General features: G+C 42.3%; 1 protein-coding gene across 1 annotated transcript in view; it reads right to left on the bottom strand.

Moving 5' to 3' along the window:
- The window catches only part of Rau (RA domain-containing protein rau), a 36,607-nt gene extending 17,637 nt beyond the window's left edge, over positions 1-18,970 (bottom strand). The window contains exons 1-2 of the mRNA XM_076777407.1: positions 18,519-18,970; positions 16,659-16,876 (exon numbers count right to left, since the gene is read on the bottom strand). Coding sequence (XP_076633522.1) covers positions 16,659-16,862 — 204 coding nt within the window. The 5' untranslated portion in view covers positions 16,863-16,876; positions 18,519-18,970. The remainder of the gene's footprint in view (positions 1-16,658; positions 16,877-18,518) is intronic.
- Between the last annotated feature and the right edge of the window lie 4,559 nt (positions 18,971-23,529).

The raw sequence follows: 23,529 nt of genomic DNA on the forward strand, positions 1-23,529 counted from the left end.
AGAAACCTCGTCGCCTGGTTGCCAGAGAGATTGCAATTAAGAACGGAACCGCCTCGCGTATCAGATTTTCTCGTGCACCGTCGACCAGGTGAAAACCGTGAGCTTTCCACTTGCCATTTCCATTCTCTTCCGTCTCCACTTAAAATCGAATTAAAGACGGCCGGGAACGTCCGTCCGGCGACTCTGACGATTTTGCGGATCGGACTTAATGGCCGGATAAATTAGAGCGTGGGTCCTGTTCGGAACTAACTTCAAACTCGATTTCCAAGGCTTCGTGCTAGGTGTCCATTCGAGAGTTATGCAGTCGAAAGTAATACATGATGTACGTTTGAAAGTTTTACTTTTGGAGCAAAATTCTAACTGGACACAAATTTCGAATAATAATTTTTTATTTGATGAAAGTTAGAATTTGAATGATAAAATTACAACAGAATGAACAACTCGTGGAACTTTGCCCGTATCTGCGTTTAAAGTTATCTTCTGTGTATCCGTGTGAATAGATCTTTACCCTTAATGCTGCGTCCATTAGCGTTTTTCGATCTTTCCTGACTCATAGCTCCCTCCTAAGTTTTATTTATATCTGTAACCATCGCCTTTCGTAATTATTGTTCGTTGGCGAAGATAATAGTATACTTATTGCTTATTTGTGATATGTAACATTATGTATCAAATTACGCTAATGCGAAAGACAGGAATATAATAATATACGAGAGATTAACAAGCTCTCAAACATACATTTACGATGTCGTTAATAATAAGTGGATGCACATATGGTCCCCATTGAGAATCTCTGCGCTAAAGGCTTACTCTCGAATAACGACTTTTGAGAGCAAAACTTCCGCGAACACCTAGTACTAGACCAGGAGTGCATAACTCAAGGGTTACCACGTGCTGAGTAACTGTAGACGTACGAGTGATTACTATGAAATTTTATTGAATTTTAATCTTCAAGACTCCCAAATTTTCGATTTGTATTGTACAGAATCTAGCTTATATTTCCTAATCCAAGATTTTTTCACGAAAGACTGTGTCGTTACAGGGTGAATTATTTAATATTCGTGTATTCGGAGTGTTCGAAAGCGAAATAGGATGAAGTTTGGAAGGGTTCCGAGTCTGTGTTTCGTCCAATCGTTATTCCCTCTCCTTCTTGTTTATATTTACCAGTGCGGTCCGATCTACGACATTAAGAGAACAGGAGGTCGGTGACAGACGGTCGCAGGTCCGTATAATTGGTCCTTCCTCTGCTGCTGATTGTTTTAAACGAGAACAACTCGACCAACTTTAAGTCCCCCGTTACCACCAACACGCGCGCGATTATTAGCGGCACAGCCACCATGCACGGAACGCTTACATCCGGTTCGTGGGTCGTGGAAGGGTGACAACACGATTCCACGCCAACTCGAGGTAACTACAATTCTAATCTCACATGCCCATTACGGGGCACCGGTCGCTTCCAGTCACGAAAACCTGGCAAATCTATCGATTTAAAAAATTCACGTGGCTTTTACCTTCTTACGGGTTGAGAATTTAATGTCGAGGATAAATTATTGCGTAACAAAAAGGGGGCTTTGCGCGTTAGAACGACGTAACACTTATCGAGCATGCCAAGTGCTCGAGGTGGAAGTTGGAATTATTAAATCTGGAGTATATTAGATCATGAATTAGATTAGAGTACATTAGGGTGTATTAAATAAAGTATCGTATGGGGTGTAATAAAGTATACAGTATATCTCGAAAGAATACGAGCCCTTCCAAAAATAATAGTTAACAATTTATGGTAAATTTTATTTTCGCGATAACCACAAGAAAATATATCGGCCTTTAGCTTGGTTTGTATCTCATGAATAATTTATCAGCGAACGATAAAATTTGATACGGTGACTCCTATGCACAAACATTGATGTCACTAAGTTATAAAAAAAAATTTATTAAGCGCGACGAGACGCTATTTTATTTAGAACTCACGAAATTACGTTGGTGTCTGTTTGGTTTTATCATTTTTATAGATTATGAAATCTGTTAGGACATCTCTACGGTTAAGTATTTGACAAAGGGGAAATATTTTTTGATAGTAATTATGTGTTATGAAGAACGCATTCTTCTGTTTTGCGAAGATGAATATGCTTTCATATTATAACTCTAAAATGACATTTAACGTTCCGCGATAGCGTATCAAGTTCCACGGTGTAGCGTGTTCTGTCTTTGTTTACACGTCCAGCCTACACTGCGATTTCCGTGCTGTATCTAGAGCTGTCGGGCAAGCAATAACGTATCGTTCACTTCAAGTGGCTTAATGTGGACAGAAGTTTCTGCTGACCGACGATCCGCACTGAACATAAGTTTTACACGCGCGCATGACACGCGTACTGAAAGATTAAGAGCTTTCGTCGATCCTTAAGTATGTACCACGCGACCACGAACGCGCGACGTGCATTCGCAAGAGACTGGAATGAAAATCGAGTGCCGTGACAGCCAAACGGTTTGGCGAGGATTGTCCTTCGATGGCCTTGGACAGCCAATCGATTTTCTTCCGATCAATTAATGCCAAAGATCGATACTACCGACGAGACATTGATAGAACAGATTTAAAGGAAAGAAGAAATTTAATATTCTTCGAAAAGACAAAAGGGTGCCTCAAACCTTTGAGCTGCAGAATCAGAGTATAAGATCAATACACAAATAAAAAATTAAATAAAAGACAAAGTTTTTAAGTACTTAGGAGACGAGATGTAGCTACAATGTGGCTGTAATGAGAGTCTAACCTCTCTTCCAAGCGATACTAATAGCGTTGGACGTGCTTACAGAATTTTGCATAGGTATATTTTGTTACGATACAGGGGCAAACAGGACATAACTCAGAGCAATCACGAGAGGGTCGATTATCAATACGGTCGTTGCACTATCTGCACACGTGATTGTACAGCTTTCTTCGGCCCTGCGTTTTCCTAATCTGATCCATCGAGTGTCCCTTCTGTCGACTAGAGTGCAGTAAAGGCTTCGCCACGATGCACACCTGACCACGATTGCCGTAACTGAGGCGATAAGGTCGACGAAGGAGGGTTATCTCGAACGGAGGTGGTTCTTTTCATGAATAATGCAAAACCTTGGCGGAGCCTAGTCGCCGCGAAATGTATGCACGAAGTTTTAAGAGCGGCTGCTTAAAATTCCATAATACTGCTTTCATTAACGTTCGCTCGATTTGCTATTACAAAACGTTCTGCATTTATTTAAATTGAAGAAAAAAATTTTTTTTTTCGAAGACAACCGCTCCGTTTACCATTTCTCGAAGAATCGTTGCATTTTTGCAAGGTTCATTACCGCGAGGCGAGATTACTACTTATAGGTCAAAAATAAACGGGTGGCAAACGGTGACGCTTTGCTTCGTTTAACCCGTCCTCTTGACTTCACTTGACCAAGTGTCAATAAGTCGCGAGCTGCGTCAGGACCGAAAACCAACCGAGAGGCCTAACCTTCGACCGTGTCGCGGTTTTCCCGAACGAGTCATTCCTTCAGTTTCTAACATCGATTCTGTAATTCATGATATCGTTGGAAGAGATATTTAAAGTCCAGTATTATTTATGCTCCTTGGATTGAACGCGAGCAAAAGGAAGTGGTAATTATGAAGCTTGGTTGGCGATAGGGTCTCCAGGAAATCTATTTTATCGTCGCTGGGGATTGCAGGTGTAGCATGCACCTGCCTCCCAATGCGTTCTCTCCATTGGCTTCTTGCGTCCACTATTCATAGGCTGTCGAACGACATCGATGACGTGCATTTTCATCGATCTATTCCCAGAAGCCGCGCGTAAAACTAATATTGGTGTCGTAACAAGTTGCGCGTAACTTCGACGGGTTCATTGTACCGGAAGTTTCGTGTTCGTGCTTTAACTCTTTCGTCAGAGCCGTGGGGAAGCTTGGAAATCGCGGTAATACGGTGAACGACGATAAGAAGCTCCTCGGTTCTGTGGGAAATCGTCGACGTACGCGATCGTTATCGTTTATCATTGTTCACGGTGATTGATAATGGACGTTTATGCATCGAGATACCCGCCGGTCCTGTCACGTCGTGCCTCGTGCCAGTTATTTGCGTAACTAATCGTTCGAATGAATTACAACGAACGACTCCGACGAACAATGGAAAACTTTCGGTCGTTGCACGTTTTTCTCTCTCATTGATGCACGCGAGGTTCCCGTAAAAATAACTCGTGTTATTTATAACGGTACGAATAATAACATTGACAACGCGGGGACAAGTAAACGAGATACTTTCGACGACCTCTGATACGGACAATTATCTTTCACCGAGACACCCGTTACATGGCTTGCAAGAGATACGTCGCTGTACTGGCGCCGTGCCTATCATTACGTTGTTTAACTCATAATACATCGTAACACGTACGCTACTACAGCGTGTATCACAATCGTTTACGCGTTTCACCGAGCGTGTGTGTGCGAGCGAAGTTAACGATCCCGTGTGTGTGTGTGACCGGTCGAGCACTATGCGGATCGTACCTTAATCCACTCAGCGAAATGAATGTGGCTACTGTGTCGGCGCCACTGTCTCCCCGTGAAAATGCCTTCGCCAGGAGAAGCGTAAAATTATTAATTGTTAATTGCACGCGTTCAATCAACGTCGCGCTCTCGACGACCTAGCGTACAGATAGTCGCGTTTGTCGCGTGTTCCTTGGATGATTTCTTGGTGGTATGGTGACAAAATATCAGTGTACATACAGCTGGGGCTGAAAACAGTTATAATATCGGTTCCGGTTCTCGAAACATAAGGGAAACTCTCGTTTATATTCGAACAATTTTCGTAATGAACTCTAATTGCACGTTATCCGAACGCTCTGGAAATTAGACGATTGTTCGATTACCTAGACAGCTTTTCTGAACGTACGAGAGTACAAAAGAGCATTTCTCTTCCGTCCGGCCTATCCAGGACCACCGGGTATCATCATCGTGTGTTCGCACGACGCTTCCGGCTGTTTGGAACCCTTGCGCGTTTCCCATCCGGTCAGCTTTCGAGCATCAGAAGTGCCTGTATTCCCCGGATCAATGGTTCGTATCCTATCCGACTCATTGATGCGATAACCCCCGCCTCTTAGCCCCTTCGTTTCAGTGGTTCGCGTTTCTGGCCACTGTGTTCCGCAACACGAAACCATTACGCTCTGTGGACAACCAAGTCACGCTAAATATCCGACAAAAGGATTACGTCTAGTCATCCGACACGTTCGACTCGTCTTCGGAAATCGAACTTAGAAGACGATATATTTTTTAATAATGCTATGGCAAAGAACCGTACAATTTTTTTATCGAAATCCTTCACGCGTACTTGTTGATATTTATGAAATATGTCTTACTATTTCTTCTTGGAATATGAATATACAGTTACCTACGTGGAAAATGTGGAAAAACAGCGGCAACAAGGAGTAAAACATGCATTATTCATTTCTAAATAAAACAAACTCTATTACTTTCACTATCAAATTATCTGCATTCTATATTACGAAGCATATGGAGTTTTAAAGACCGGTAATGGCCGGAACGAGTATACAATGAAGTGTCGGTGGGTTTAGCGTTACGAGGACGTTCAGGACGAGGCTTTGTTCTCGGTGCAACAATTCAGAGGCGGCGACGGAGCGCCAACAAGGCAAACACGATTATCAGGCAAACGGTTCACGAGGCTCGTTGATATCACGGGAAGATATAAAACGGGGGATCGCGACGAACAGTGCACAAAGGCGGTAAAAGACGATAGGGGGGAGGGGGGAGTCGGATGAAGGAACATACTACGACAACGAGGGAGGAGGGAGAAATTTACGAAAGAAAGAGTGAATGGGAGCACTGTGTGCCAGATGGTCGGCTCCGCATCGCGATCTTCAATCCTGTTCCTTCGCTATTTCCCAATGATGAAGGAAGATCTGTGCCGGTGGTTATAGCTACGGGGAATCACCCGCCAACACGTGCGATAACGTTGCAGCCTAATCGTGCGCACGCACTGACCCCTGATGATTAATGAAAAGTTATTGCCCGATCATGAATGAGAGAGAAAGCAACGACGGCGAATTGTCAATTAACAGGAAAGTGTATCGGAGGGGGAGCTTGAATGACCAGATAGGAAAGCCTCCGCAAATAGAAGGAGCGACGATATCTCTGGACGTACCGTTGCAAATAAAAAGTTTGTTCATGAAAACTTGACGACAGTCGCGTCGCAAATTAGTCACTCGAGGGCTACGGAGGGATCAACATTCATTTATTGCAGTCAGACTCGTAAAAGGGGATTTTTCAACAGCTGTACGCCGCGTGTACCCAAGTCGTACCATGTGTTTTTTATAACTATTAAATTAACAGACACAGACTGTTGACTTTTCCAGGATTTAACATACTAATTTGTTCTCTCTTAATCCTAGAGATTAATAGAGGAAGCATACACGGAATATCAGTTTGTTTAAGACGAATACAAAATTGGAAGATCGAAACGATTAAAAATTTTTATTCGTTACAGAAACACAGTAATCTGTTCTTGATTGCCAGAGAAATTACATGGTAGCACCGAAGGAAAGATAGAAAAATTCCTTTTCTTGGGGAAAGACTGGCTCACCTTACGAACTTGAATTGCCTGATGTTGGCAATTTTTCGACGATGGTTAGCCGCGCGTCGCGATACCAGGAAGAGGATAACGAGCGTGTATACCGGGTAGCAGCGACGAAAAGAAGAATTGCATGTCGCCAGGGAAGACGAGACGATTAATTCCTGTGGTCGAGCGAGTAACACGAGACTCCTCGCGACGTGGTTCGGAGTTTTTATCTCACGGACCACTCCGAAAGCGTAATAACCCGCGAACAGGTTTCACTCATCTTTCCTCGCGCGCGAAGCAATAATTCGTTGCTCTGTATTCATTCGCAGAAACGATTATCCGTCAAGATATTAAAGGTAATCATTCTATCGTTACGTGGAAGGTTAATTCAACTAAAATTCCAATATTTCTATTTGCGAAATAAGATTTGAATATTCATACTAGTGTTAGTCAGACGGTTTTTTAGCCACAGTATACGTTGCAACGTCTTCACGTTCACATTAATCATAGGGTCAGAGATCAGCATGCGTTGCTAGAAGTCATTCATAGTCTGTCTAAAATCGTATGTATACACATTTCTAAGAAATTAATAATTCAAAAGACGATTACTACATATAACACAATTCAGTTCGGACCATCCGATACCCGGTTATCCGAATAACTATAATAGAAGGTGGACAAATTTTTCGGCGAAATTAAAAAATTTCAAATCGTTCTAAAAAAATTATTTTTAGTGTCAGGGGCCAATTACAATCATTTTTGGTAAATACGCATATCCCCGATATCCTACGCATTCTCATGAAAAAAATTCTTTACTGAAAATATAATGTGTGACCCGAGATCTGTGATTATCTGTGTCGAACACCCATCAATTGTTACATTTCACTTTAAGATTTGAGTCTTTAGAGAAACAATTAAAAAATCGATCTTTTCTTCGTCTGAGCAGACCTCGCAACGAATGAGATAAGGCAGAGGTGAAATTTCCCCGTCAGATTTTCGAAAAGCGTCGATAAACGGTGGTCCCACTCAAAGCGGCCCATTGTGCATTGTGAGTACCAAATTGTGTATCGATAGAACCGTGAACTGTTATGAACGAACGCTTTCATCAATTTCAACGCTGCTGATCGAATCGTTTCGTATCTTCTACGCCCGTCGAAGAAATGATCCACTGTATTGCCGGTAAAATATACATATACGTTTCCGTCGTTCGATCCAACAACGTCGCGAGAAAGCGTCGAAAAGCAACGAGAACAAATGCGTTTTTCGCGCCACCGCATCCGTGAGTGCTCGTGTGCTCGACCGCAATCGGTCCCACCTCCTTCCTTCGCTTTCCGAATATTGTGGCCCGAACCAAAGGTGTCATTATTCGAGCCCCATAAAGGCGAACCGCGGATAGTAAATCCGTACGAGAAGAATGTTAAGTGTCGCAATCGCGATTGTTCGACGTCTGCACGAACTCGAAAGCACGGCCATCTGTACCGGAGAACTCCAACCGCAATTGTTGCGGTCCTATTTCTACCAGGTATCGATCGACGACAGGCCAAAGAAAGGGTTTTAAAATTCGGGAGACGAGAATTCAACCTCAATACACAGAGAACTAACCATTTCGCAACGAAAATCGACACTGACGATAAAAGCACATTATTTGCCCCCCTTCACAAGGTATACGTACACGCTAAAATAACTAAACAATATCCTACGAACAATGTCCTGCGTACCTTATTTTTTTAAAGGAAGACAATGCAAAGACAATGCATAATTAGGGACGATCAACGAATCGAACGATGTCGTTGATCGTCCGAGAGAAGGCCGTTCACGATCATTAAGATCCAAACAAGTTGTGCGTGCGATGCGTGAAAGAATTCGCCGTAATCCATTACGCAAACAAAAGATCGTGGCGCACAAAATGAATATTCTATCATGCACTCTTTCGTGCGTTATTCGCCAGGACTTAATGGGTACTTGCAACGGGCGCACCGGCCATTTATTGAAGGAACAATTGCAGAAGACGGGGAAAGTTAAAAAGAAAATAATTGTATCAAACTTATGGAAATGTAATTAATAAAAAAGAGTTAAAATCAGAAGAAGACAAGTCGATTGCTTCTATCGTGAACATCGTACTAATATCGTGGCGCGACCAAGTCACTGGGAAATTCCCAATGGAGCAAGAGTCGAGACATTTGCACAATCTTCGTGAAGATACATACTTTGATTAAATCGACAAGCAATTCATTTGGACGATTCAAAGCTTCGATGCTGCCCGAAACTTTCGATCGAAGCTTCAAGGACACTGTACGCGCGAATTCCCAGAATGCAATAGCACGGCCCACGCATTGACACGATTGTCTCTGATACCGCGAACCGCTGGTGACACAAGACCTTTTGGCGCCTGTACAAATAGTCAACGCCGTGTTGTCAGCTTATTAACACGTGCTTGCGGCGCGAACGATGCGTAATCGTATGCAAACTCGCGGATACGGTAGCTGAGGAAATATTTATCTCGACAACGCGTGCCAGGAATCTGTGCACGTGTCGTTATGAAACGTAGCAAATAACTTTCGTTTTCGCTTCACGGATAAGCGGAGTCATCAAAGAATTACGCAAAGTCTATATTTTAATTCGAAATTATTCAATCTACTAAAATAATTTATTTATCGTACCTTCCTCTATGTACTGTTCTATGAATGGATATGTCTGGTATTGTATAACGCGCGGAATATTAGAAAATACGTAACATAATGTGAAGGCGGACAATCCCACGTAACAAAGTCGGTTAACAATTCCTCGTTCGGGCTCTCGTTTTCGTGGAAAACGCGTTTCATTTAAAAATCTATTCTTGTTATTTGCAAAATCCCAAAAACAAACCTTTTGGTATCTACAAATTTTGATTTTGATTTGATCCGTTGAAAGCCAACGAAGAACAGGACCTGGACTTACAAGAACCGTACTACGAGCTTGCCTTCAGACATAATTTGTCTTAGTAATCTATTTGACCGAACCGTGTGCGTGTATCACCACGAGGAAATAATGCAATGAATAAGACTTATACAATCCAATAAATATTTAGAATGATACTCTAATTGCCTCCCGTGCGTCACAAACAGGCTCTAACGACGATTCTTGGTACAGAATGACTGTTCAAGAGTAGTTTCGCGTACTCGGTTGAGCCGCGTGCGAGCAACCGCTACTATTGCTTTCACCGGTAGCTTGTGACCAATCCTCAACGACATTCACGCTGAAAGAATTTGTGCTACGATCTTCGTGAATGGGCCGAGTCGCGCTCCAATCTACGAATCCCTTTGTACCCGCAATCAAACTTTCTCGTTCCCGCTAACGATCAACCTTAACCATTATCGTCAATAATGCATCTCGTAACGACACACTGAATGCTTCTTAAACTCATGGGAAACTCACTGTTCCGAAACCATCCAAGCATTTTTACTTCCTCGATGTCGTGGAATATTTTTTGAATTTTCGACTCTAGAGTATCAAAGAATCATAAAAAACTCCAAACTCTGAAAATTACTTTGATGAAACTCATGGGAATTTCCCATATATCTCCGATGAATTTCATCAAAATCGGCGCGTATGTTTGCGAGACTACATATTACGCTATTTTGCTCTAATAATAATAGTCATTATTATCGTACGAGGAAGCTGTTTCGAGCGGAGTCCCTTCGGAACGAGCATCAAGTACGTACTTGAAAGGTGAACGAGCGTCACTCGTTGCGCAATCGACGGTCGTCGTGCACGTTAAGCAACGAATTCCGGCTCACGAACGACTCAAATGCTAAATCGCGGATGTGACTGCGTTGTCCTCCGAGCGCGTATAACAAGGGCCACGTTTCAATTCCGAATTCACGCTCGGTGGCATTGAAAGAAACAGAAACGAAGGATTCAACGAGGCGGAATCGGTCACTGAGGCTAATCTCTCGGAACAACGTAACCGCCGGATCGGTTTACGCTAATAGACTAACGATCTCGCGATCTGAATTCTAAATATCTCCTTGCGACAACTTAGGAAAGGTTACAGTCAAAGGTGTGCAAGAACTCGAAAATGTCAGGAACTAAACACTGTTCGGCAAGAACTGAGTAAATGTAAATGACAATACTTATTTTCTAGGTAGGCTTCTGAAATGTCTTCTAATTTCTACGGTAGCTAATTTTATACATTTAAAAAACAGTATTTTTCCTACAATGATTTGTACAACCATCGTTGACTATTTAAAAGATAATTGTGAAACGTATAGGGTTGTTGTACAATAAATCTTTAAATATACCCCTATATAAGTAGAGTTTAAATCCGAGGACATGTTTCTTTTTAAACGCAAGACTTATCTGAACGTTTCGTCGCGTGAGCCTAGTAGCACGATTCTTCTGGTTGGCGCCGATCGTTCTTATTTTTTCTTTGCACCGATACGCGACCGATTCCAGGAAAAACGGGTGAACGGCACCGATAACTGTGGAAAAGGGTACCGAGAGAGCAGATAAACGGAAAAGAAGACGGTTTTATTTATATTCGATGATCGATAGGCTTTTTATCGCGACGGAAGCCGAATCATGGATTCTTGGTACTAATTGGTAATGGCGGAAGTCGACCTCGGTTAGCCACTGCATGCTGAATGAATTTGACATTATCTCGAGGAAAGCACGAATAGCGATTACTCAAGAATTCCGGCGGCTAATCGCTGAAACTCCTTCCGTCTCCGCGCGCGATCACACTTATCTGTGGATTTGTTCGCCCAATACAGAGAACGTGCAATCGACCAGTTTGCCGAAAGCCTCGGGGCATTTGTTTTGAGAGCTGACTCGTTACGAAAATAAGCAGATGGTTAAGTCAATGTCTGACGCGCAAAAAGTCGCGAAAAAAAGAGACGAGATGTACTAATCCACCCATAAAACGTTAGGAGAAATCCTTAACGGTGGCCTCAATACTTTTACCGTCACGGAAGCTAACGATATTTTTGTAAGATTCGGCTGTGTTTACTTAAGGCCAACCACTCGGTTAAAAATCACATGTCTCCGATCTGCTCCAATAGAAGAGTTCATGTCCCTGTCTACCCAAAACAGAAGCTGATAACGACCTATAATTATCTAGGAAGGAACAGAGGCAACTGTCGTTCCATGTTCTCTAAATAGTCGTCGGAGACTGTCTCAAGACTGCGTCGAAGGGTTGAATAATACCAAGCGCGCTTCGTTTTCTACGTTGATCTGCCAACGCACCAATTTATCTTTTCTTCGACGTTACCATGATATATAATGGCATTCCTCTTGTAGGAAGACACCACTTACCGTTGCATAATACAACATTCCAGGGCGGCACAAGCGTGGAATAAGACATTGGTGGACACTGTGGAGTTAAATGAACCAAATCTCAGTTTCAAAACTTCAATCGTGTGAGTTTGAATCAATATTGAAATTTGTGTTACGAAACAATATAAAATGATATGAATTTGCTAAAGATTGCAAAATCTCAATACTGAATATCAATTTGAATTATAAAACTCGAGAAAAGAGAATGTGAGATTCATTAAAAAATGCGACAATTGAAAGAGCTTGCTCGGAAGGTGGCAACCCTAACTCCAAATCTGTAAGAACGGATACATAAAAAAGGCGGTTTCACAGGAGGAATAACCACAACGTTTATGCGGCGGATTTCATAGGGGAAGCATCCTTTTGGTTCTGGGCAAGGACCCCTGGATGTCTTGTGTCCTGATTACGAAGCATTGTTGTTCGTAGTGGGTTCAATGGTGAAAAGCCTTGACGAACACGACGCGATAGGCTAACGTCTGGTTTCCCTTTCCACCAGATCTCCGACATGTCGCCGTCATGCGGGTGCGCCGGCACGTAATAATTAATCCGACGTACAATTTATTACGCCCCCTCGCTTCCTGGTTCGTCGATTAAGGAATCGGAGCAGGAAGAGAGAAGGCGATGTTTGGCGCACGTTGATTTTTCTGAGTTTCTCGCCAAGCCTATCAATATTCTAAATAATGTATGCTCGTGACGAGAACTGCTTCCTAAATAATTCATAGAATCAAGGTCTCTTCTGACGAAGCGTTGACATCGACTGTATTCAACGTTTTGTTAAAAAGGTTTCTTTCCATCTATCACTATTATTATTCCTTATTACTTATCTATCAATGTTTGTACTATGTTATAATAATGAACAGGGTGCAGGTTCGAGCACATGAAAACACAGTACATAATAGAGAAAACAAGGTGAAAGGGCGAGGTCAAACCTAACTCTAGGTCGCCAAAACTTGTACTTCAACATTTTATAGAAAGAAACATTTATTACTGTGAGCTCGATCTAAACTAGTTTCATCGACCTTTAAGCATTCGAAATGCAGGTCTAGGCAGTAAGAAATGGAGGAAGATGTGCCAAATTGATTCTTTCATTTGTTCGACCTTAGAGGGCTCTCGTTCAGATGCTAATTCTTCCAACTGTCAGACGCAGATTTTTTTACATCCCCAAGGCCAATATTCCCCTTCTCCCTATTACACAAGTTGGTAACATGCGACAAATGTCACATAAAAATATTTTCCTAAACGAAGAGAATTAACAATTGTTAATGTATACATTTTTTGTATTTATATAGTATTCGACTAAATATTATAGTTTTAATATGTCTATAGCTTCGATTTTCGTGCGTTATTAACCCTTGTACTCCAAAGTACGATGACAGACATCGTACATTACAAAAGTGGAATATTAAACTGACGAAGGACGACATTGTAAATTTAATCGACCTTGTATTCGGGCCAACGAATGGACGTTAAGGATCTGACCTTCTTCTGAAAACACGAAGAACGCTTTTACGCCATGAGAATGATGGGACAAAGGAACAGTTTCGAAACTACACTTCGCGATTGTGATTTTTACACACGCGATGTAACGATATTTCACGTATTCGGAAAATCGAATCGTAGATCGCCTGTTATAACGGGTTAAGATCGATCGATCGATAGATTAAGGATAGATGTTTCGATGGAACATCGAGTACGTTTCATCGAGACTGGTTCGAATAAAAGCTGGACGCATACAAGAAAGGCGGAACTACGGGCCGCCGCACCGGACGTTGCGAGGTCCTGGAACGCAGGACAGGTCCGCAGGTTCCAGAAGCGTAACGAAAAGGTGGAACGCGATTTCGTACGTGTTGTGTGAAGGTAGGACAGGGATCGTTGTGGAAATCAGTCCGCGTCGCGCTGGATCGAATTTCTTTAAAACGAATCTTGCGGTTTCGAGTCTCATTACTCGTGCGGAGAGAACGTATACGCGAAGAGCGCACAAAACTATAGTAGAGTGAAAGTATGAGTGTCAAAAATGTTATACAAACGTAGTTTGCGCATACTTTATTTTTGGAAATGTATCAAATTAATGAAATTGACGAATATCATCGAAGAATGGATCGGGAAATACTTCTGCCTCGTCTGTTATTATTTTTGTTCGCGAACGTGTAAAAATGGCAGTATGGATTATAATAATAGACAGAACAAAACTGTGTAAAATAGCAGATAGCGATAACTTTATACGTGGACTAACACGATAGCGTTGTTTACGTTCATAGTATTTATTAACTGAACGACAAGACGTTGACATTGTCTCGATCATTGCATGCGATCATTTTTCGCATTTCGCGCCACTTACGTAAAGCTGTGCGGTAACCAGAAAGCCGCAAGTGCTCACGCATGTACGAGACTCTTCCTACATTCGGTCAATACGGACGAAAAAATTTGACCAGAATGCATTTTATCCTATACCGGTTCCAACGTTCAGTGAAGATCGAGAAAACAAAACATCTTGGAGCTTCTGTGCAGCCATTATCTTATCGAGCCAACGATAAAGTCTCTGTGACCAGACTGCATCGAGATTAGAATAAGTTCCAAATATTTCCAATTCGAAGGAGACGTTCTTCGACAGTGTCGACATTTTTATTTGTTATTTATTCAATGTCTCTTTAGTCCGATTTTAAGCAACCCAGAGGTCGGTAAACCGGCAGAGAACGCGATTAAGTGGCTCCGCCAGGGTTACAGCGACCCGTGTACACTTTTTCGTCCACACATTTTGAGATGCCCGCAATGTGCGACGCCCTGGCATGCGGGGTTCTCACAGAGAATTCTCGGTTCCAGCGACAAAAACTGCGGGACGCGCGGACAAAGATAAACTCTCGACTCCCCGTCGATAGACACCGAAAAGCCAAAAGAGCCTACCGTGTATCGGGGACAGTGTTTTTTAAAGAAACGAAACATTTATTTTTTCACGCCTTCGAGGAAGGCAAATTTCATACGGCGAGGTGTAAATCAACGGAAGCGCCGTCGACTTCTTCACGAGTTCTCGACGTAAACGGGCCAAGATCACGAGAATCGACTTGTAAAAATATTCACAGCCAATGACCAAAATCGGCCGCGTACCGTCGCAGATGGCCTCTCGAAGAAACTAACGGAAGAAGTCAACCGTTTGCGCCGACCTTTGTGCACCCACGTGTGAAGCGGGTCAGGCAAACGCAAACAATGAAACCTATGCGTATCGACGCGCGTATTATTCAACAGGCGGCCATTTTATTTAACATCCAGAGCCCCAGAAACTGGGATACCGACAATAATGCAAACCGCGCGCTTTTTAAATGCAGCGACCTTAATTTCTGGTAGGCGATACGTGCACGGTGCACGATTGACCTTAATTTGGATAGAATGACGTGAAAATGATCCGAAATTCCGCGAGAGGGAGAACGCGAGGAAATAATTATTCGAATAACAAACGACTATTTACATTATTTTCATAAAATTATTCATAACTGAACGAAAAAAGTTGGTTTCATTCGTCATCCATTATTCGAATATAATTTTGCCCGGCTCTACGTAGTTAATATACGCAATCGGCGAGTTTAAAAATTGCAAATCATCGACATCGACGATCGTCGGGATTCAGATTTTGTAACGCGCCGTCAACGCGCCTGTAAGAATTTGCATTCGAGCGGGCGTAGCGTATAGGGGTTCTCTTCTGTTTCCATGCAGATGTCGAGAAAAAGTGCCCTCCCTAAACATCTTGTCGGGATGAAGGGCCTCCGGGAGAGAGAGTCATGTTTCTGTCCGCGCAAAAAGGGATGCGAAACCGCACGACGCGGGATGAAACACGGGAACACGGATCGTGAGAATCTCACCCTGCCCTGGAAACCTGACTTTATTCCCACAAAAATAAACGCCGAGAATGTTTCGGAACGACCGTCCCCGCAATCGTCGCGACGCGTTTCGTTCTCGTAGCTCTCGAAACGGTGGTGCATTTTTTTCTATCGACGCACGTTTTGTTTGCATAACCGAAACCGCGGTTATTTTCGGAGTAAGTGTAATCGAGCAACAGAGTGCGTCAGAAATAATCGTGGATTAAACACACGTCCCGTCGATGGATCGACCACGCAAGGACACACGTGGTCCAGCTGTTAATAAGCGCGGGGAACTGTTTTGTTCTCGTTTTCACGAACTCGTTTCACCGACGCCCGTCACGGATAACGTTCTGTTCTCCTCGTTGGCTTCATTAAACGAACGCGTCATTGCTTTTTGTACCCACCCGCGTGGCTTTCGACCTTTCACCGGGTCAGAGTCAGCGCAAATTTCATTCGCGAACAACGAATGAAAATTTTAGATTCGTTGCTTAAACTAATTTTAATTAGTTTGGATATCGGTTTAATAAATAGTACTTTTAATCCGGTAACTGCTTCTTATTAATATTTACCAGATTTTTACAAATTATTTGTAGCAAACCTTCAAACAAATTCGAAACGTTTCAACCATCGACGATAGATGCGACTTTCGTGCAAATCTAAATAATGATGATAAGAACGACCAGATTACAGGGACTGTCATACTACAAAAATTGACTGAAGTCGAAGGCGAATAATTCTGAATTTGAAACTAATAAAGTAGGTTCTCTAAATAATTTATACGCGCGATTAAAATTAGAGGTCGTACAATAAATAAATGGAAAACTTTATTTCGCGGTTATCGGAATTATTGGTAGAGCAAGAGTTGATCGGTTTTCCATGCAATTTTTCTGCGAATCTGAAAAAGATTTTGCTCGACTCACCTGTTGCGGGTTAGCGTCGATGGGAGAGAAACTCGAAAGGGCGGTTAGGGGTGCGAGCGAAGCGCACGAAGACGCTCTCGAAGGCGGCGGCGTGTGACCAGGAGTTGGACTTCCGCTTCCGCAACTGCTCGCACCCCCGCTCGAGGCGAGACTCACGCTGTCCGCTCGCCCTCTCCATGGCGAGACTGACACGTGCTTCAACATTCCTTTGATCTCACCTAAAAGTAGAATTTTATTTCTTCCTTACTATATTTTTGTTATAAGTAATGTATTTATAATTAAGGGAAACAAATAGTTGTTTCTATCGCAAAAGGAAGAACGACATCCACGTAAACGTACTCTTTACGATAGATTGAGCGAATCGATACTCGATTTTTCGCAACAGGAATCGATTTGTGTTAGAATCAGACGTGTAAGAATCAATTTTCTAACAAATCGATTCAGAATCGAACAACCCTACTTCGGACGCGAGAAACATGCAACGACTAACAAGAAACTTGAAAACAGGTTAACACCGATCTCAGGCGAAATTCTTGTTCTGATTTCTATGTTCCTACGTGATTCTATTTCGGAGTCATAGCATGGCGAATTCGAGTAATACGACTATAATGTTCGCTTAAAATAGAAACGTCGCTCAGCAGGTAGCTTCTTCTTTTTCCCTCGTCAAGGTTGCTAGAAGAACTAATCGTAGCGAAGGCCGTCCGATAATTAACGGGGAGTGCCGTGATTGCCAAGTAAGTAGGCGTAAAAAGCCCAGTGCAACAAATCGCGAAAAATGTTGATTTTATATTTTTGTTTACCTACATATATAGTAAAGGTTATTACTGATCCAAATTTTGGAAACACGCGTAAATTTCATTTTAAATTAATGAACCTGGTCGACTCGGGCAATGGATTTCAGAGATACGACAATTTGTTTATATAAAATGTTGCTTAATAACGGAAGGTCACGTGTCGATAATGTAGTATCGAAGTTAAATGAACTAGAATATTGATAGTCAGATGAGAGATATTCAGTAAAATAGTCAAATGCAATACGTACTTTGAGTTTCCTCGAGTAGTTAGTAAATATTTCGTGTTTCTCAGAAGAATATTTGTGACATTGTGACGAAAAGCTTTATTTTGATAACAATCGAAAGGTGTTCCTAAACTTTAAAATATAGGAAAAAGCTTGTCCAAACTACGATGATTATAAATTGTAATTGCTATAAGGAGAACTGTCAATCTTCGACTCGCGAAAAAACTTTACAGGCGAAACCAGAACGCCTGTACTCGTGCAGGAAAGCAAAGAGAGCCCTTCGTAGTCGCGTAAACACCTAAATACACCACAGCTGCATGCCAGAAGCCCGAGCGTTAAACATTCGCGAAGTGCGCCGGACGTTCGATGTGCATCTAGCCAGAAGTCTACGTGCTCCGATTGTTGAATATCTTTCTAATGAGGAAGCACAGCGAAAAAGATAACTATTCCCACACCGTTAACTGTTCGCTTCCCAATAACTATAAATGCCCAACATCGCGTCGTTTTAAACTGACCTCAGGCGCTAAGTTCGACGATAACGTGTGTAAACTGTACTCTGATTTCAGTTCTATTAAAAAATTATTTTACGTAACGGAAAACGAGCGTCTTACACAGATAAAAATTTCGAATTATCTGTTTATCATCTTAGTTAAACAAAAATAAAATATTTCATCATAAACATGATATATTTCACAACGATGAAACGAATCCGAATAAAATTTTGCCCATTCCTGGGATCGATGTAGGGCAAATTTTTAACGAGAAAATTTTTATTATATAAAATTTGACCGAGACGGACGCACCGATGACAGTGAACCAGCGTAATTAAAATGCATACTCACTTTTTACGTATTCACAGCTGAGTGCAACCCGCACTCGCGGTTCGGTGCGTAACGTCAATGCGCGGGAATCATGTTTACACTTGGCGAACAAGCGGCATTGAGTACATCCGATCGAACCGTCAGACACCGACAAATTAAATCCTTGAGCAATGTTCGATGGACCACCGCCGATACGGTCACTGTCAGTTACGATTCTCCACCTCGCAGGATCCTTGAATTTGGTCCTCGAGAGGAGGTCGAAGCACCGAGCACCACGCGAATAAAAGATTGTTTTACGGATCTAAAATTGCCGATTGGTTTCGATCCTACGCGAAGTAAGTGTTCTTCGTTAAACGCGATGGAATATCGATGACGATTCCGTGCGATGTTCAGCGAACGAACACGCTTTTAACGAGCGTTTAAAACACCGCGAAGTGCACCACGTTCCGCACTCTACGAGCGCTACGCTACGACTGAAGCGGACGCGTGAGGCGAGGAGTAACGTCGACGTAGTAAGCGAGCTATGGGCGCCCCGGAGGAAAGAAAACGACCTTCCTGGGGAGTGCACGAGACGCTGTTCAACGCTCGGTGAATGTACGAGCTAGTTCTGTTCGATTAGGGTTGCGATTAGGGCTAAGACTATTCGCCAGAATCGGGTAAATTTTATTCACGAAAAGGATAAATTTTAGATTCGCTCGTAAACAAACTTCGAATTTGCATTTCATTCGTAAATTCGTTCGTAAGTGTACTTAGTCTACTCGTCCCAATGTTTGCTAGTGAGTAAAAATTAATTTACGAACGAGACTAGAAGTTTTATATCTTATTCTTATCAAAAGTTCTACGATATTGATACAAACTTTGTCACATTTATCCACAACGTGGCGTCCTCCGGAACTCTACAATTGTGTTAGCGTCCGCAATATTCAAGTGTATGCGTAGGTACAACACACGCTGAACATTTCCTGCGATAAAGCACGCACTGGATTGAATACGTTCTTGTTTTCCATTATAAAATGAACTATTTTAAAGTTGTAATAAATAGTAGTTATAACGTGTATGTTTAAATTATGTATTAATATAAATCTGATTGGTTCGAGGCGCCTAAAGTGCACGAGTAACGATCAAAAGTACAAAGATCGTTAGATCAGAGATAATGTTTACTCTATGCATTTGTGGTATAATATACAAGATAAAGATAACTAATATTTGTTAATACAAAGAAAATAATTGTTTTAAATTATCGAATTGGAGATTAAATATTTGACGTAAGTTAATTCGATTACACGAGTTTTATAAAGAGATTCATTCTCTGGTTGGATACTTCGTTTAACAATTAAAATTCCGTAAACGCTGCAAGTGGCATCCTAAGCGAGTAAATTACAATGTCTTCGGAAGAACAAGCCCCAACTATTAATAAACGTCACACGTGACGCTAGGAATGCTTGAAATACGCATCGAACCCGTGATAAAATACATATGTCCATAGTTTTAATTTTGTATTAGTTATTCCACGTACAGAAGAATCGAATGAGGCAGGATTGGAGTTGATGGGAATCCTGTGCATGCAAGGAACCTTAGACTAGCCTAGAATACTCCGTTAAGGAATAATGGAACGTTTAAAAAAATAATATTAACCCTCGAGTCGTTTAATTTAAAGTCAATCGACTTGGTTCGATGATGCTTTGATCAAAAATGAATTTTATATTTTTATGAGAGCCTTTTGTCGAACATATGCTACAGGAAACGTAGTACGTTGGATCTTTCCCGCGTCTGATAAACACCTACGCGGTAGTCGCAACTACACGCGTCGAGTGAGCCACGACGACTTATCTTGGACACGAAAATTTCGTCGTTGCCGCGGTGGAGGCGATATTTTATTTATGCGCCTATACCTGTCAACGACCAAGAAAAAAAAACGAAAGGCACGCTTCCTACGTGATCGCTCGTAACGCGAACGCATGGGCGTCAACCGTTCTTTCGAGCAAGAAGGGCTCGTGGACGACTGTACGAAGGAAAACAAGAAACTCGCGTGGGAGTGACTAACGAATTAATTTAATAGTGTCCATTGAAGGAGGATTTTTATTTGTTGCCACAACAGAATCAATGTTTTCTTTTTTGTTTTCAAATGAAAATATTTTTCATCGCATGCGTTGCGTAGTAACACCTATAATCATGAAACGTTCGAGCGAGCAATAAACGCGCATTTTTCAGATCGAAAGATTGGAAATTTAAGAATAAATAATATTTTGCATTTTTAACGTCCATGATACGATCTAGATTCAATCTCCGCTATACGATGTATGTACAGACGCGATACCTCAAGCAGAAGATGAACGAAAGTTATGCGTTTTGCTTTCATTCCGGAAGCAACGAGAACAATTTCCTCTTGGTTAGTGATAATGTTTTTACTCATTTCTTTCACGGAAAACGTCCAGGTTTCTTTTCGTTTTAAATCCTTCCGAAATCTGTATAACGCGAAACGATCTCTCGCGTTCGAAAATGGTACTTTATTCGGAGATAGATAAAATGTATTTGTATCGATTAAATTGTTTTCGTGCTACTTAAATTTATATTTAATATTTTTCGTGTAACTTCGAAGAAGGGAAACGACACGACGCGTCCATAGAACTAGATAGACGGCACTTGCTGCCGGATACACAGGTAAACAGGGACGATGGGAAAACTATCGTCATACCTGAGTGGGATTCACATTGCGAAGGGACGCGCAATATCATAGAGCGGCCGAAGTAATTCGACGCGCGTCACGGGCATAAATGCAGGTGCAGCCATTAGAAATGTATCAAACAGGATCTTTGAAAGTGATACCTTTCACGAGCCGTGTCTGGAAATGTAATCGGAATGGGCATCTGGTCCGTGAGCGGCAAATTACGTTCGTTCTTGAAATTTTAATCGACTTATCCGGCTCGTACTCTCTTTCCACATAGTCGTTAAACGGGAAGAAAACGAATTACCATTAATTGGCAACATTCCCTTCCTATTTCGGTTGTGTTTTTGTGTTAGTCGAGGTCGAAGACCCGCCGCGCGGGAAAAACAGTCCGATTCGAACGGCGGCAGGCTCAAAAGCAACACTCTTACCGATCTCAACCCTCTAACCGGCGCAACATGAAAGTCGTGGGTCTCAGCCACGCGTGATATCACGATATACCGTTCGTGCAATACGCGTGCCTTTTGTCGCGAACAACGAGACCCCTGTAAAGTATCCCTCTTCCACCTACAGCGGTCTGGCTTCGTTCACAGCGATCTCGAGGAGAAAATTCAATTAGTCCCGGCAGTCTAGATCGCCCTGAGTCGCAGCTGCAATCGGCAGATAAGTCTTGACCACGTGTAGCGAATAACCGACAATGCGAAAAGAACCGTTGAGGGCGACTCCCGGGTCACTGGTTTCACACACGAATGCCTAGAGTACTATGATTAGCGCGTGAACTGCTATACCAAACCCCTCAAATTGTCCATAAAAACGAAACTTTGATTTTAGACAATTGGAAACCAGCACACCCACGATTTGTCGTAGGACTTATTTTTACAGCCTCGTTAAAATTCAAGACAATCTAGATTTATTAGCATCCTAATGAAAAATCGTGTCACTCGTATGTGGATGGCATAGCAGTCAATGCGTTAATAATGCTATCAAACAATTAAAGATTAAATTACGTTGGTCTTCTATCGCTCTGTATTATGAAACGAATTTTACAGATACATTGTACACAGAAAATAATCGGAACGATACTGTATTGTATTCCAAACGCGGTTTATTTAAGATCATAACCCTCGTGCTAGAACTATACGAGCCAACAATTTTGTTCCACGTTAAAAACAAAGTTTTTACAATATAGATTGCATAAGCTTATCAATATCCCAGGTTCGTAAACAAAGAAAAGTATCAAATTTAAATGGTATCTCGAAGTAGGGTTTCAGTAGATTCTTCTTCTGAATAATTGTGTAGAGGGGAACAGAAGCAAATGACGGAACCACGGTGGTCAGCCACTTTATCCTCGTGCACGCAGCGAACGGCGTCGAGCACCATGAACACGGCTATACGGCTATGGGAGTTTGGCAGAGTCGGTCCAGTCCCGTCGGGTCTCATGGTGTTGCGTTACTTTCCCACAGGCGAGTCCTCTCTTGGTGTGCAATTCTCTCCAGGCTGCGTGGCGCGTACGCCCACCGTGTGCACCTGCACACGCACGCAAAAGCGCACAGGTTCGCGAATAGAACGCAGGCAGACGAACGACGACCGTGCATCGGTTGTGCACAGAACGAAAACTGCCAGCCAAGGGAGAATTGAAAGAACCGAGAGAGAAGCACGCATCTCACCTTGCAAGGCGAACCTGTTCGCCGCTGCCGAAACCGAATCTCGCCGTAACCGAGTGTTACCACCTGAAAATAAGGTTGTCGGGATCTTTAAATTTCGAGCGACAGGATTCGGTGGAAGCTGAACGTCAAAACGGGACGAAAAGTCAACCACCGTGCGTGAGATGGAACGGTAATAATAGCGTACCATGGGACGACGAACTTTCCCATCCGACAAAATTCCATGTTTCTTCCGTATGGTACCAGAAATCAGTAAAACGTGATGTTTCGAGGCGAGAACTTTTCTCTTTTTTGTGTTTCTAAAGAATCAAAATTACATCTTAAAAGGAAAATAGTTTGTGGAAGGGTCTTTTAGGACCTTCTAGACCTGAGTTTAAAAATTATGAAGGTGGTAGCGTATACGTAAGTTGAACATTTTTATTTCGATAGTTTAACGAAGTACTAGTCGTTAGTAACGTTATTCTAGAATTTACAAGTATTGAGGTTTATTTATGACGTAGGTTCGAATAATTTAAAAATGTACTCGCATTATTCAAGGCGAACGCGTCAAGTGCCTCGAGAAAGGCACCTTTTCTTGAAGATCAATGAACGTTCGACAAAGGACGATCGATAGGATTTAATGTCAATCCTCCGCCGCAGCGAGGTCCAGCTTCCGGTCTGCGTGACGGGGCCCGTTTCCGGGACCGTTTCGTGCTGCATGCAT

This window comes from Colletes latitarsis, chromosome 11 (assembly GCF_051014445.1).
Source record: "Colletes latitarsis isolate SP2378_abdomen chromosome 11, iyColLati1, whole genome shotgun sequence".
Taxonomy (NCBI): Eukaryota; Metazoa; Arthropoda; class Insecta; order Hymenoptera; family Colletidae; genus Colletes; species Colletes latitarsis.